The sequence below is a fragment of the Heptranchias perlo genome, chromosome 18 (assembly GCF_035084215.1).
Source record: "Heptranchias perlo isolate sHepPer1 chromosome 18, sHepPer1.hap1, whole genome shotgun sequence".
Lineage (NCBI taxonomy): Eukaryota > Metazoa > Chordata > Chondrichthyes > Hexanchiformes > Hexanchidae > Heptranchias > Heptranchias perlo.
This window is the reverse complement of record NC_090342.1, coordinates 7,391,684-7,408,804: the sequence shown is the minus strand read 5'-3', so window position 1 is coordinate 7,408,804 and position 17,121 is coordinate 7,391,684. Positions and strand designations below refer to the sequence as shown.

At 46.0% G+C, this 17,121-nt stretch overlaps 1 protein-coding gene across 3 annotated transcripts in view; it reads right to left on the bottom strand.

Moving 5' to 3' along the window:
- Positions 1 to 16,130, bottom strand: part of tmtc3 (transmembrane O-mannosyltransferase targeting cadherins 3) — a 58,401-nt gene extending 42,271 nt beyond the window's left edge. Inside the window, exons 1-3 of one of the 3 annotated variants that reach the window (XM_067999311.1) lie at positions 15,965 to 16,130; positions 10,465 to 10,583; positions 8,374 to 8,574 (exon numbers count right to left, since the gene is read on the bottom strand). In XM_067999311.1, coding sequence (XP_067855412.1) covers positions 8,374 to 8,562 — 189 coding nt within the window. In that variant the 5' untranslated portion in view covers positions 8,563 to 8,574; positions 10,465 to 10,583; positions 15,965 to 16,130. Of the gene's footprint in view, positions 1 to 8,373; positions 8,575 to 10,464; positions 10,584 to 15,870; positions 15,945 to 15,964 lie in introns of those variants that run through there. The other 2 variants (XM_067999310.1, XM_067999313.1) reach the window with 2 other exon arrangements.
- Between the last annotated feature and the right edge of the window lie 991 nt (positions 16,131 to 17,121).

Sequence of the window (17,121 nt, the reverse complement as noted above, 5' to 3'; positions counted from 1 at the left end):
CCCTGGAGAGTAGGAGGTTAAGGGGTGATCTTATAGAAGTCTATAAAATAATGAGGGGCATAGATAAGGTCGATAGTCAAAATCTTTTCCCAAAGGTAGGGGAGTCTATAACGAGGGGGCACAGATTTAAGGTGAGAGGGGAGAGATACAAAAGGATCCAGAGGGGCAATTTTTTCACTCAAAGGGTGGTGAGTGTCTGGAACGAGCTGCCAGAGGCAGTAGTAGAGGCGGGTACAATTTTGTCTTTTAAAAAGCATTTGGACAGTTACATGGGGAAGATGGGTATCGAGGGATATGGGCCAAGTGCAGGCAATTGGGACTAGCTTAGTGGTATAAACTGGGCGACATGGACATGTTGGGCCGAAGGGCCTGTTTCCATGTTGTAACTTCTATGATTCTATGATTCTATGAAAATATAAATCAATCAACTCATTCACCTCAGGAAATTCTGAGCTGGTCAAGATTCAACCTGGTCAGCATTAACTTATTTTTCTGTTTGAATTGCAATCTTAACTTTGGCAATAAATTGTTATATCTAAATCACTTTTTCACCAGGAGAAATCCCCTGGTCTTCTTCGGATAGTGCCATAGGATCTTTTACGTCCACCCGTGAGGGCAGATAGGGCTTCGGTTTAACGTCTCATCTGAAAGACGGCACCTCCAACAAACAGTGCAGCGCTCTCTCAGTATTGCGCTGGGAGTGTCAGCCGAGATTATGCGCTCAAATCTCTGGGGTGGGGCTCAAACCCACGACGTTCTGACTCAGAGGTGAGAGTGCCACCCGCTAAGCCACGACTGACAATGTAATGCTCATTGTTTATACATTATAATAATAAAACCCAATACTTCCAAATCTGGATCAATGAATGTAGATATTTTGTACAAACCTGTAACATTCTACAAACTATCAGCTAGGGGCTGAGTGACAAAGGTTTCGATCGTCACTTTGCAAACTGGATCTGCCCCCATCCCACACAAACAACAATAACTTGCATTTATATAACGCCTTTAATGTAGTAAAACATCCCAAGGCACTTCACAGGCGTTATCAAACAGAATTTGACACAGAACCAGATAAGGAGATATTAAGACAGGTGACCAAAAGCTTGGTCAAAGAGGTAGGTTTTAAGGAAAATCTTAAAGGAGGAGAGAGAGAGGTGGAGAGGTTTGGGGAGGGAATTCCAGAATTTAGGGCCTAAACGGCTGAAAGTTCGGCCGCCAATGGTGGAGCGGTGAAAATCGGGGATGCGCTAGAAGTCAGAATTGGAGGAGCGCAGAGATTTCGGAGGGTTGTAGGAGGTTACGAGATTGGGAGAGAGCGAGGGCTATGGAGGGAATTGAAAACAGGATCGAAGCCTTTCTTGTGCATTCATCCTGACTTCTTAACCTGGGTTATCTCCCCAGACTAATGTTTAAGGCTTACAGGGGGCGCTTCATAGAATGTTGCAGCAAAGGAACAGTTCATTCAGCCCTCAAGTTTTCCCCACATAAGCCTCCTAGTCCAATTCTACTTTCCTGCTCAGTCCCCATATCCTTTAATATTTCAGGTAACTATCTAATTATCTTTTAAAAGAATAGATGGGTTCTTTATCAGCAACAGTTTGTGGCAGAGAATGCCACATTCTAACCATTACAATTGCAGGCCTGCCTGAGATACCTCCTCGGGTTCAGTGGCGCTAACTGCTCCTGTAAGCGGACCCCAGGCCCCTTACGTGGCGAAGTTGACTCTGTCCATTATCGGCTAATTCAACAGCATAACCAGGTAACGTAACAATGCGTCCCCTTGACATACGAACTGGATATTGTGTCTTTCATACTTGAATCTTCAATCTTTGGAAAGTTGGACAAGGCCAGATACAAATTGTTAAGCTGCTTTATTTCACAGGCAGCGAGTGAACAAGCAAAGCAACAGTCATGATCAAACTCACTTAATTCAATGAGTACAACTTGTCTTTGTGTAATAATACAAAATAATGAATATGGTACGCCTCCACCTGTCAGTGGATTGTCTTGCTTGATTAAACAAAATAACTCCTAACCATGTTCTGCATTCTAACCTTCTCGCAACCTTTGCCGATCACCCTCAGTGTTCTGTTTAAAACCTGACTGCCTGTCTGTCTTTTTTTTTAACCTCTGTGTTCACAACCCCTGCTGAGCACCTGAGGCCAGGGACCTCCTAACATAATGAGTGTGAGCTGTTTATTGATTACCGAGCCAGCTTAACAAATTGCTTATTGTTATCTATCTTTAGGCAAACAACTTCAGAGCTTAGCTTAGAAGCATTCTAACCACCTTCCACCTCAGTGCCATTTTTTTTTATTAAACTTGTGTGAATACACTCTGCTTTAAAACATGGCCCGTAAATGTAACTGCTTTCTCCAAAATTTTTCTGTGGAAAAATGTTCAAGTCCCGAAGCGTAACACAAACCACTCTCTGTGTAAAGAAACATTTTCTAAACTCCTCCTTAATTCCTACTGTGATTATCTTAAATTTGTGCCCTTTTATTGCCATCTTCCCAACCAATGGAAATAATCTATCACTGGAATCATAGAATGGTTACAGCACAGAAAAAGGCCATTCGGCCCATCAAGCCCGTGCCAGTTCTTTATAAGAGCAATCCATTCCCCCGCGAGCCCTGCAAATTTTTTTCCCTTCTTGCCTCATCATAAACCCCTCATAATCTTGAAAATTTCTATCAGGTCACCCCTTCTCAGCCCCTAATTTCTCAAGCTTCTCTTCATAACTGTAACCCCTCATCCCTGGTAACATCCTGCGTTGCATCTTATCCACTGCTTTTAGAACCTTGCCATAATGGGGTAGCCAAAATTGTACACAGTAATACAACTTAAGCCCAAGGTCTTGTACAAGTTCAACATTACCTCCTTGCTTTTGTATTCCATGCCTCTAGATACAAACTTAAGGATTCCCTTTTGACCAATGATGCTTGAGCCCTCAATTTTTAAATTTTTTTTTAAAAAGTCAACTGACTTATAAGGTAATCTGGATACAACCCTTCGTTAAGAGAATTAACACTGCTTCCACCCTTTTGTGGTGATCCATGAACGTACAAAAAAGAATGGGGAAAGACTAACTGGCCCATCAAACTATACCAGGACCTCAAAGCTATTTTGTTTTGAGATGAGGAGAATTTTTTTTTTAAATGCAGCGACTTGTTACGATCCAGAATGCGCTGTCTGAAGCAGATTCAATAGTAACTTTCAAAAGGGAGTTGGATAAATAATTGAAAAGGAAAAATTTGCAGGGCTATGAGCAAAGAACAGGGGGAGTGGGACTAATTGGATAGCTCTTTCAAAGAGCCAACACAGGCCAGATAGGCCAAATAGCCTCCTTCTGCGTTGTAAGATTCTATGAAGCCTACCTTATCCAAACACGGTGCAGCCGTGTACAGCATCAACCTGTCCCCCTTGGTCATGCAATCTACTGGGAGGTGTGAAAAATCTGTGGCCAATCTTGGAAAAGATCTGGGAAATTCCTCTCCGACCCTAGCCCCAAGGTAATCAAACAAGATTCCAGAAGACAATGGTAACTCATGAGTCTCCCTTTTTCCAGTTACTCAACAAATTTATCCTTTATAACTTGAAACGTCCTCCTCTCTCAGGAACTTGTCCAGCCCCCTTTGAGGGACTGCAGTCAATCCACACCCACCGCACGTTTCAGTAATCTACTTCTCAGGCTGCCATAATTCTAAGCACTGAAAAAAAATTGAATTATCAGGTAATTCAAATTAAGTGACTTTAGGAGCAGACGACTGTATTCCCTTCATCATGTTAAAAGCCTCAATCAATCCCCTCTAAGCCTGTGGTTCTGAAATGAAAATAGCTCAGAGCTCATCTTGCTGGCCAAGAGCCATAAGACTCAGTATGATTATTGATCGCCCTCCTCTGTACCTTCTCCAGGACCTCACTATCCCATACCATGAATGTGAGGAGTTTACTAGGCTAAGTAGCAGCAAAATGTGTCATTTTATGCTACAAACTTGTCTCTATGAAGATCTAGACTGTCCAAACTCATTTTACTTAGGAAATCTAAGGTCCATTGAAAATATCTTACTATATTCACACAGAGCGTTGGTCTGTCAGAGGAACAGTTTCACTGGATTAAGATACGCAATCTCAGCAGCATAGCTCCTTTACACTAGATTTACATAGGCAGAATTTATCAATTTTATTTTGAGGACAACTTATCTTTACTGTGGATCAAGACCAACTTACAAAGGCCTGCTTTATATTGTGGTACAATTGGTTAACAGAAGGAACATCATTTATTTTGGCGATCACATCCCTTTGCTTACCGTGCTCACAAGGGGTCAATTTATGCATAATTCACCACTGCAAAATATCACAATACCCTGTGAATTCCTTAATTACAGCTACATAATTAGAGCTCTCACAGCCGAACAATTTTTAAAGCATGTTTTTTTTGGTAATGATTCACGTATTGCCATACAACATAAACAGTGGATGGTGGTCAGTGAGACAGAACAACTTGCATTTATAAAGCACGTAGGAAAACCACCCAAGGTGCTTCAGGCATCTGAGAACAAACACTGAGCCAGAGGAGGAAAAATTAGGTCAAAAGTTTAGTCAAACAGGATAGTTTTAAGGAGGGTCTGGGGGGGGAGGGGCTGGGGGTGGCGGGCAATGGGTGGATGCACAAGAGGCAAGAGTCAGGGGAATGGACAGTTTGGGGAAGGGGGGGCAAGGCCAGGTAGGGATTTAAACTCGATGATGAGAATTTGAAATTTGAGACATTGGGGGAGTAGGAGTCAATGTAGGTCAGCAAGGAAAAGGGTAGTGGGTGACAGGGCTTGGTGATGGGATAGGATACGGGCAGCAAAGTTTTGAATGAGCTGGTCGTTGGGAGGATAGGACGCTGGTCAGTTGAAGTAAATCGAGTCTGGAGGTGAGCAAGGTATGAACGAGGGCTTTAATGGCAGATTGGTGAGCTAGGGGAGGAAATTGGTGATGTTACAGAGGTGGAAGTAGGTGGTCGTTGTAACAGAGAGGATATGTGGTTAGAATCTTAGCGCAGGGTCAAACCATAACAGCATAAGAGATAGGAGCAGGAGTAGGCCATTCGGCCCCTCGAGCCTGCTCCGCCATTCAATGAGATCATGGCTGATCTGATTTTTATCTCAACTCCACTTTCTTGCCCTTTCCCCATATCCTTTGAGTCCCTTGCTGATCAAAAATTTGTCTAACTCAGCCTTGAATATATTCAATGACTCAGCCTCCACAGCTTTTTGGGGTAAAGAATTCCAAAGATTCACAACCCTCTGGGAGAAGAAATTCCTCCTCATTGCCATCTTAAACGGGTGACCCTTTATTCTGAGACTATGCCCCCTAATTTTAGATTCCCCCATGAGGGGGAACATCCTCTCAGCATCTACCCTATCGAGTCCCCTCAGAATCTTGTACGTTTCAATAAGATCTCCTCTCATTCTTCTAAACTCCAATGAGTATAGACCCAACCTGTTCAATCTTTCCTCATAAGACAACCCTTCCATACCCGGAATCAACCTAGTGAACCTTCTCTGAACTGCCTCCAATGCAAGTATGTCCTTCCTTAAATAAGGGCACCAAACAGGACATCAACATTACAAGCAGTCTGGTCCAACCCAAGACAGTGGCCAGGTTGTGAACCCCAGATTTTGCATGAAGGCATATTAACTGGTTGAATTAATGACTGATAACACACTTCCTTGTTATCACAAGAATGGATGTCACCTCCTATTAGAATCTGAATATTTACATCTATTTATGACTTATACTAGTTAACCAGGTGCAGCTGCGGAGCCTTGTTTTCATTGCTCAGCCAGATTTTAGTGAACAAAGTCTCCCTCCAAGATGCGGATATATAGAAAACACAATGACGTGAGGCAATGTATTACAGTATCTCATGCATGTAACTGCAGCCGCTGATGGAATACCACATGCTCATTCTTGATGCCAGCCCCAGGGCTGATCACATGAATTCATTCCACATCACTAAACTCCAGTAAAATTTAGTAATGGCTGGCGGTACATCTGCATTTACAGATCCCGCAGTCAACATGTTTGGACAATGTGTAATTTTCTGAGTGGCTGTTTCAAAAGGAACCTACTGTCTGACAAGTATCCGCCCTTTGGTTAAAATCTGAAGAGTGTTAAGGAGGAAACATAGCGACAGGAGTAGGCCATTTAGACCCTCGAGCCTGTTCCACCATTCAATTAGATAATGGTTGATCTGTATTCCGCCTTTGCTCCATATCCCTTGATAGCCTTAACCCAACAAAAATCTATCGCTGTTAGTCTTGAAAACATCAACTGATCCAGAATCCAGTCTTTGGGGTGGGGTGGGGTGGAGAGTTCCAGATTTCCACTACTCTGTGTGGAAAAAGTGCCTCCTGATTTTACTCCTAAATGGCCTAGCTCTAATTTTAAGATTATGCCCTCTTGTTCGATTATGCCCAAACACACAAATCTGAGTTTCCAAAAGTCTGAATTGTAGACATTTCGGTGTCTGCACCTCCACCAAAGAAAATCAGATTGGTTTCTGTTGCAGAATATTACGCTGAAAACTTGGAAGCAGTTGCCATTCCAAAAATCATCTCAGATTTGGCTGCCAACTATCCAAGGGCATGTCATGACTCGAACATTTTGTCTCAAAGTTCGGACTAGAAGCTTGGGCCTGAAGCTTTGCCAGGGAGCTAATCAGCAGTGATTTCTCCATTTACCAAATTTTCACAGGTCATTCCATTTGCTTAAAGTACTTTTTGTTCCTTTGCATACAATCTGAAACGATGGTTAACGGCATCAACTCCAAACCCAAGACTTGCTGGTGAACAGAGTCGGCAAGAGACTTCAATCGAACTGAGTATAAAATACAAGAACACCTTTTGAGTATTTTAGGAGTTATTACAAAATACAGGCAACTCCTGATAATTCAAAGGATTTTTCTAAACGCAAAAAATTGAATTATCCAATAATTCAAATTAACCAATTTTGAATTAACAGGAGCAGACTGTATAATTTGCGTTTAGATACGAACTTACGAATTAAGAGCACGAGTAGGCCACGTGGTCCCTCGAGCCTGCTCTGCCATTTGATAAGATCATGGCTGATCTGACTGCGACCTCAACCCTACTTTCCCGACTACCTACTATAACCTTTGACTCCCTTGTTAATCTAACTAACTCAGCCTTAAAAATGTTCAATGGCCCTGCCTCCACCGCTCTCTGGGGAAAGGAGTTCCACAGACTCACGACCCTCAGAAAAAAATTTCTCCTCATCTCTGTCTTAAATGGGAGACCCCTTATTTTTAAATTGTGGCCCCTAGTTCTAGTCTCTCCCATAAGATAGCACCTTTAACATAGCAGTGTCCCAAAGCACTTCACAGGAGCGTTATCAGACAAAATTTGACACCCAGCCACATATGGAGATATTAGGACAGGTGACCAAAAGCTTATTCAAAGAGTAACAAATTTATTTTAAATTTCACAAGCTTTCGGAGGCTTCCTCCTTCCTCGGGTGAATGTTGTGGAAACATCCACAACATTCACCTGAGGAAGGAGGAAGCCTCCGAAAGCTTGTGAAATTTAAAATAAATTTGTTGGACTATAACTTGGTGTTGTAAAATTGTTTACAATTGTCAACCCCAGTCCATCACCGGCATCTCCACATCATGACTTATTCAAAGAGGTAAGTTTTAAGAAGCGTCTTAAAGGAGAGAGAAGTAGAGAGCCGGAGAGGTTTAGGGAGGGAATTCCAGAGCTGAGGGCCGAGGCAGCTGAAGACACGGCCGCCAATGGTGGAGTGATTAAAATCGGGGATGCGCAAGAGGCCAGAATTGGAGGCGTGCAGAGATCTTGAAGGGTTGCGGGGCTGGAGGAGATTACAGAGAATGGGAGGGGCGAGGCCACGGTGAGATTTGAACACAAGTATGAAAATTTTGAATTTGAGGCGTCGCTGGACCGGCAGCCAATGTAGGTCAGCGAGTGCAGGGATGATGGGTGAACGGGAATTGGTGCGAGTTAAGATACGGGCAGAGTTTTGGATGACCTCAAGTTTATTGAGGATGGAAGATGGAAGGCCGGCCAGGAGAGCATTGGAATAGTTGAATCTGGTGGTAACATTATTTATAAAACAATCTATTGGATTTCTGGTTGATATTGAAAGAAGAGACTGAGATTTGATTATGGTAATGAAAAAATATTGACCAAACATCCTCTTAAGACGGTTTAACATCTAAATTGTAAAAGTTGGTTGAAACCGATGTTAAAAAAAAAACTAAAACACAGAGCAAAAAAGTTGCATTTGGAAAGTTAGGATATTTTTTGAAATGAGATCAGATAACTGCAGAAGTGGCATTACCTCGGTCATAGGAGTGCCCCAGAAGTCATTGCGGAAAAGGTTCTTCAGTGGCGTTGAAGGGTGCAGGTCTTTGTTGTCCAGAATGGCAGACACATCATCAAAGACGAACCCACAAGAAGTGCCGTTCCAGTAACACACGATCACTACCCCGGTCAACAAAACTATCTCCTTCCAGCTCACCTCAGCCATTCTCACGGGCTGCTGCGGAAAATTTAAACAAAATTTTTTAAAGCATTTCTTTCATCTTTGTAAAATGAACTAAATACCAACAATGAAACCCGCAATTTAAAATTTACCAATCTGATCGATAAAAGCTTCGATATTTTAGTTTTGCGTATCTATCTTGCCCTGATCCACACTCAACTACAGAACCCACAATCTTCGTTGGACTATTTCTACACAGGTCTACTTTACCCTCTTCCAAATATCACCGCAAGCTGCCACAAAATGGTGCGCAAGGTACTCTGTTGTTCTAGAATGGAAGTAACATTTTAAAGCCGGTCTCCACAACAGTCTGCCCTTCCCCTTTCCTTTGTGAACAGTCTCTGTCTCCTTGGAGATTCCCTACCTTGTACAGACAGTGCATTATTTACATTACTCAGGATTAAATAGGACTGTATTAATATGCACTTCAACCCCTTGCATGTATTTGTGTAGGAGATTTATTTCACAAAATTATTTGGCATGCACTACCACACACAAGAATATGCCTTCACAGATCAGCTCTCCTTAATAAACCACAAGAGCCAGCAGAACAATAAGCCAATCCACTCAAACTAAGTTACACATGTATATAGGCCAGGTCCTTCACAGAATTCACGAACTATTAAAAAATTGTTTTCTATCCTGCCTCAGTCACGGCAACAAGGAGAGGACTACAAATGGGCTCAGCTGGGAGGAGTGTGGGAATCATCCTGGGCTCATATTCCTAAAAGACTAGCCGCAGACCCCTGGCGGAAGTGGAAGTGGACATGGAGAGGGGAAAGCGTTGGATTGACTGTAAATCCTGCCAACATTCACGTGCAGGCTTCCTTCCGTGAGCGCATCTCATTGGATTTTAGCTATGAGGAAAGATTGGATGGGTTAAGGTTGTTTTCTTTGGAACAGAGGAGGCTGAGGGGAGATTTAATTGGCCAATGTAGACGTACTGGCCGAGTGCTGTATGCTGGAATGATCCAGATAATGTAGAATCGAGCAACAGGAGCAGAAAGGAAACATTACGGAACAGTAGAGTTTTCCGTGAAATTAGGTCAAGGATACAAGATGTTAAATATCGCAGCTTGATTAGATGAAGTTAAATCACTTATACTAAAAAATTTAAATGATGAGGGGCCTGGATAGAGTGGATAGGCAGGACCTATTTCCCATGCAGCGAGGTCAATAACCAGGGGGCATAGATTTAAAGGAGTTGGTAGAAAAATTAGAGGGGAGCGGAGGAGAATTTTTTTCACCCAGAGGGTGGTGGGGTCTGGAACTCACTGCCTGAAAAGGCGGTAGAGGCAGAAACCCTCATCACATTTCAAAAGTACTTGGATGTGCACTTGAAGTGCCGTAACCTACAGGGCTGCGGACCAAGTGCTGGAAAGTGGGATTAGGCTGGATAGTTCTTTTTCGGCCGGCACAGACATGATGGGCCGAATGGCCTCCTTCTGTGCCGTAAATTTCTATGATACCTGTGTTAAGCAAGGAGGAAAAGCTGTCCAGTGATGGGGCTCCTCCCAGTTGCAACCCTAGAGGGGTTCATCCGAGTTCAAGCATTGATGAGGCTGGATGGACTGTCCATGGGCTAGAAGTGCCCGCATTCTGGACAAAGGGCAGCAGGATGGTGGAGTGCAATAGTGTAAGTGATTTGACTTCACCTAATCAAGCTGCGATATTTAACATCTTGTATCCTTGACCTAATTTCACGGAAAACTCTGTTCAGTAATGTTTCCTTTCTGCTCCTGTTGCTCGATTCTACATTATCTGGATCATTCCAGCATACAGCACTCAGCCAGTACGTCCACATTGGTCAGTGGTACTTCAAAACTCAAACTCAGACACAGTAAGGTAAAGCAATATAGCATACCAGCGTTCAGAATAAGTAAATACCTGTTCTTCAATGTTCACAGTGAACTAATTATTCTGCTTCTCAAAACAATCCTTTTAAAGCCAGAAGGATATGTTCTATTGAATCTCCACTGGCGACGCTCAGCGACTCGCCGGACATGCTGTTTTAAAATGAGTAAGGCTGTCATCAACAAATTGTGATCACGACTACAATTTACCATCCATTAGCAATCTGACACAATTTCTCAGACTAGCAAACAGGCAGTGCCAGATATGATAAGACACAATAATATATCGACCATTGATCTGGAGATAGAACCAGCTGGGTCAGAGATGCGCCATAGCAACTTTAACAAAAAATGGAAACAAAGTTCAACTCCTGTGGCGTTTACAAAACCAATCAAGATCAACTGACACCAGAACTTTCCAGGGAAATACGGCCTGGACATAACAAGTTGACGACATTACCGCCAGTCTGGACCAACTCCAAGTCCTGTGAAGAAAAGCATGGAGTCAATGCCACAATTTTCCTCACACTGTACAAAGCCTACACCCGTCCAGTCCTGGAATGTGAACATCTGGCCCGGTGCACGGCAAGTCAGCCAGGGATGAAGAGGCCACAAACGATCCAGAATCGAGCAACAAAGACAGCGTGTCGCCTCCCACACTTTATCTGCTGAGCTTCTCTGCATAACACCGGTAGACTCCAAAACAATGGAAGGCTTCTGAGGCACCAGCAGAGACACCAGTACAACACAAGGCACAAGGACTAACCAGTCAGTGTCACTGCTGATGATGGGTATATGTCCATACTTTCTGTAGATTTCAGTAACATGCATGAAGATTGGAAAGACTTGCATTTATATAGCGCCTTTCACGATGTCCCAAAGCACTTCACAGCCAATTAAGTACTTTTGAAGCGTAGTCACTGTTGTAATGTAGGAAACGAGGCAGCCAAAATTATGCACGGCAAGGTCCCACAAACAGCAATGACCAGATAATGTACTCTGGGTGGGGGACTTCAATATCCATCAGCAAGAGTGGCTCGGTAGCATCACTACTAACTGAGCTGGCCGAGTCCTGAAGGACATAGCTGCCAGACTGGGCCTGCGGCAGGTGGTGAGCGAACCAACACGAAGGAAAAACTTACTTGGCCTCGTCCTCACCAATCTACCTGTTCGCAGATGCATCTGTCCGTGACAGTATGGGTAGGAGTGACCACCGCACAGTCCTCGTGGAGATGAAGTCCCGACTTCGCACTGAGGACACCATCCAACGTGTTACATGGCACTATCATCGTGCTAAATGGGATAGATTCAGAACACATCTAGCAGCTCAAAACTGGGCATCAGCAGCAGCAGAATTGTATTCCAGCACAATCTGTAACCTCATAGCCTGGCATATTCCTCACTCTACCATTACCAACAAGCCAGGGGATCAACCCTGGCTTAATGAGGAGTGTAGAAGAGCATGCCAGGAGCAGCACCAGGCGTACCTAAAAATGAGGTGCCATCCCGGTGAAGCTACAACTCAGGACTACATGCATGCAAAACAGCGGAAACAACATGCTATAGACAGAGCTAAGCGATTCCACAACCAACGGATCAGATCAAAGCTCTGCAGCCCTGCCACATCCTGTCGTGAATGGTGGTAGACAATTAAACAACTAACGGGAGGAGGAGGCTCTGTAAACATCCCCATCCTCAATGATGGCAGAGTCCAGCATGAGAGTGCAAAAGACAAGGCTGAAGTGTTTGCAACCATCTTCAGCCAGAAGTGCCGAGTGGATGATCCATCTCAGCCTCCTCCCGATCCCCACCATCACAGAAGCCAGTCTTTAGCCACGTGATATCAAGAAACAGCCGAGTGCACTGGATACAGCAAAGGCTATGGGCCCCGACAGCATCCCGGCTGTAATACTGAAGACTTGTGCTCCAGAACTAGCCACGCCTCTAGCCAAACTGTTCCAGCACAGCTACAACACTGACATCTACCTGACAATGTGGAAAATTGCCCAGGTATGTCCTGTCCACAAAAAGCAGGACAAATCCAATCCGGCCAATTACCGCCCCATCAGTCTACTCTCAATCATCAGCAAGTGATGGAAGGTGTCGTCAACAGTGCTATCAAGCGGCACTTACTCACCAATACTCAGTTTGGGTTCCGCCAGGACCACTTGGCTCCAGACCTCATTACAGCCTTGGTCCAAACAAGGACAAAAGAGCTGAATTCCAGGTGAGGTGAGTGATGCCCTTGACATCAAGGCAGCATTTGACCGAGTGTGGCACCAAGGAGCCCTAGTAAAATTGATGTCAATGGGAATCAGGGGGAAAACTCTCCAGTGGCTGGAGTCATACCTAGCACAAAGGAAGATGGTAGTGGTTGTTGGAGGCCAATCATCTCAGCCCCAGGACATTGCTGCAGGAGTTCCTCAGGGCAGTGTCCTAGGCCCAACCATCTTCAGCTGCTTCATCAATGACCTTCCCTCCATCATAAGGTCAGAAATGGGGATGTTCGCTGATGATTGCACAGTGTTCAGTTCCATTCGCAACCCCTCAGATAATGAAGCAGTCCGTGCCCGCATGCAGCAAGACCTGGACAACATCCAGGCTTGGGCTGATAAGCGGCAAGTAACATTCGTGCCAGACAAGTGCCAGGCAATGACCATCTCCAACAAGATAGAGTCTAACCACCTCCCATTGACATTCAACAGCATTACCATCGTCATTACCAAGTCAGGAGTGTGATGGAATACTCTCCACTTGCCTGGATGAGTGCAGCTCCAACAACACTCAAGAAGCTCGACACCATCCAGGACAAAGCAGCCCGCTTGATTGGCACCCCATCCACCACCTTAAACATTCACTCCCTTCACCACCAGCGCACTGTGGCTGCAGTGTGTACCATCCACAGGATGCACTGCAACAACTTGCCAAGACTTCTTCGACAGCACCTCCCAAACCCGAGACCTCTACCACCGAGAAAGACAAGGGCAGCAGGCACATGGGAACAACATCACCTGCACGTTCCCCTCCAAGTCACACACCATTCCGACTTGGAAACATTTCGCCGTTCTTTCATCATCGCTGGGTCAAAATCCTGGAACTCCCTTCCTAACAGCACTGTGGGAGAACCTTCACCACGCAGACTGCAGCGGTTCAAGGCGGCGGCCCACCACCACCTTCTCAAGGGCAATTAGGGATGGGCATTAAATGCTGGCCTCGCCAGCGATGCCCACATCCCATGAACGAATAAAAAAAAATCATTTTTTAGTGATGTTGGTTGAGGGATAAATATTGGCCAGGACATCGGGGAGAAGTCCCCTGCTCTTTTTCGAAATAGTACACCTGAGAGGGCCGACGGGGCCTTGGTTTAAAGTCTCACCCGAAAGATGGCACCTCCGACAGTGCAGCAATCCCTCAGTACTGCACTGGAGCATCAGCCTAGTTTACGTGCTCAAGTCTCTGGAGTGAGACTTGAATCCACTGGCCCTTCTGACTTATAGGCGAGAGTGCTACCCACTGAGCCACAGCTGACCCTAAGTAGATGTATCCTCAGGGCCAGCGATGGCAATTTGTCTCCATATTTTTTGTAGTAGAGTCTGACCTGTGGCTCATTAGGTTTCCCGAACTGCAAGTGATGGAAACCAGATGTCAACATATTCAACAGTGACTACAACTGTGAAAGACACTTCAATAATCCCATCTGCCACCCCCCAGAAACTTTAGCTCAAACAAAATTCTGCTGCCCATATCCTATCTCGCACCAAGTCCTGTTCTCCCATCACCCCTGTGCTCGCTGACCTAAACTGGCTCCCAGTCCGGCAAATTTAAAATTCTCATCCCTGCGTTCAAATCCCATGGCCTCGCCCCTCCCTATCTCTGTAACCTCCTCCAGCCCTACAACTCTCCGCGATCTCTACGCTGCTCCAATTCTGGTTTCTTGTACATCCCCGATTTTAATCACTCCACCATTGGCGGCCATGCCTTCAGCTGCCTAGGCCCTAAATTGTGGAATTCCCTCCCTAAACCTCTCTCTCTCTCCTCTAAGACGCTCCTTAAAACCGATCTCTTTGACCAAGCTTTTGATCACCTGTCCTAATTTCTCCTTATGTGGCTTTGTGTCAAATTTTGTTTGATAACACTCCTGTGAAGCACCTTTAGGACGTTTTACTACATTGAAGGGAAGTTGTTGTTGTTCTACACAGCCACAACACATAAGCGCCCTAGCTATGGAGTTAAATTTCACATTGAAATGACTGAGAAACAGTCTCAGCCTGAAAAATGCAGTACAATGCAAAACAACCTCAACTGTTCCAGAGGTGCGCTCACTTCTATTTTTCTTGTCAACGCACGTTACACCAACTGTTTCCTGAACTCTCATTCAATCTACATTTGGAGCATCCCATCAGCACTTGTCAATTAAAAAAAAACAGTAATAATGCACACAGCAGCGCAAATCACACAACTGATAATACTGTACACAGATTTATGTTCAGTTTGAGAGCGGTTTCAGATATTGTAATTTAAGTTAATTTTTTTTCATACTCAGGTGTTTTGAGAGCTACCCTCTCACTTTTCCTCCCTCCTAAAGTCTGTCAGAATAGGTCACCTTATAAAACAAAGGGCCACATATGAAAGACTGTCAGCAGATCAGTGCCGGACTCACCCCGAGTCCCATAGGCTTCCTCTGCCAGTTTCTGGGCACCCCTTGCTCCAGATCTCACCATGCCCTGTCGCCCCAAGCTGCCCCTGCGCCGCCCCACACCCCGATCCCCATCATCTCCCCCTGCCGCCCCTCAGACAGCCCCAGACCCCTCTAATCTCCAGATCTCTCCCGCACACCCCCCTGCTCCTTCCCCCGAGCTCCCAGGCCAACGCACCCCCTGTTTTCTTCCCCCCAAGCTCCCGTGCAAACGCACCCGCTGCCCCAGGCACCCCCTGCTCCTTCCCCCGAGCTCCCAGGCCAATGAACCCCCCGCCCCAGGCTCCCCCTTGCTCCTTCCCCCAAGCTCCCAGGCCAATGAACCCCCTGCTCCTTCCCCCGAGCTCCCAGGCCAATGAACCCCCTGCTCCTTCCCCCGAGCTCCCAGGCCAATGAACCCCCTGCTCCTTCCCCCGAGCTCCCAGGCCAATGAACCCCCCGCCCCAGGCTCCCCCCTGCTCCTTCCCCCAATCTCCCAGGCCAATGCACCCCCTGCCCCAGGCTCCCCCCTGCTCCTTCCCCCGAGCTCCCAGGCCAATGAACCCCCTGCCCCAGGCTCCCCCCTGCTCCTAGGCCAATGCACCCCCTACCCCAGAGGCTCCCTGCCCAGTCACCCTACCGCGTTTCCTACACAACAACGGCGACTACACTTCAAAAAAAAAAGTATTTCATGGTCTGTAAAGCGCTTTGGGACGTCCTGAGGTCGTGACAGGCGCCAAATAAATGCAAGTTTTATTGTATTACATAAATCACTTCAGTCTCCGGCTTCCAGGCCTTCTCCTCTCCTGGTTATGTGTCGTCCACCCGGGGGCCGCTCCCCTCCCCTCCCCTCCCCTACCTCCGCTCCGCGCCGCTCCTTCTGGCTCAATGGGTCGCCCGACCTGCTCGGCTCCGCTCGGCCGTGCGCTAAACGCCGTCTCCAGCCGGCCTGTCACCGCTTCCCCGCGGCCTCGGCATCTCCAGGCAGCGGCTGAGCTGCCCCCACCCCACTTCCGGTCCGTCCACCCACAGGGGCCGGGCAGTAACTGAGCAGCCCCCGCCTCACTTCCGGTCCGTCCGCCCACGGTGGCCGGGCGGCAGCGGCAGCAGCGGGCGAGGTGTCCTGGAGCACAGACTTGCCCCATCCCACCCCACCCCATCCCTTAGTGGGCTGGACATTGCTCCACAAACCGGCACAAAGGCTGCAAATCAGAAACAAACACAGAGAATCTGGAAAGGGAAGGAATATTTGAAATAAGTCCCTGCAACAACTGAAATAAAAACATTGAATCTGAAATAGGTCCCTGTAAATCTGGAATTAAAAAACAGAAAATCTGAAATAAGACCCTGTAAATCTGGAATGTCAACAGAAAATCTGAAATAAGACCCTGTAAATCTGGAATGTAAACAGAAAATCTGAAATAAGACCCTGCAAAATTGAAATAAACCCCCTGAGAATCTGCAATAAAAACAGAAAATGCTTAGAAATACACAGCAGACTGGCCAGCATTTGTAACAAGGAAAGATAAGGCAACCTTTCAGATCTAAGACCCTCGGGTAGATTTTCCTGCTCCTGAGCACACTCACAAGACAACCAACCTGATTTTCCATTCATTCATTTCAATGATGCATCAGCTGAGCTCCTCCCTGGCTGATTTTCCCCGACTGGCTGCATCCAGACGATCCAATATGCCCAGACCCAAGACCTAAGGATGCTAAGGAGCTTTTTCCCTTCGTTGAGGGTTCTATAACAAGGGGACATAGATTCAAGGTAAAAGGCGGGAGGTTTAGAGGGGATTTGAGAAAGAACTTTTTCACCCAGAGGGTGGTTGGAGTCTGGAACTCACTGCCTGAAAGGGTTGTGGAGGCAGGAACCCTCACAACATTCAAGAAGCATTTGGATGAGCACTTGAAATGCCATAGCATACAAGGCTACGGACCAAATGCTGGAATATGGGATTAGAGTAGACAGGGCTTGATGGCCGGCGCGGACACGATGGGCCGAAGGGCCTCTAT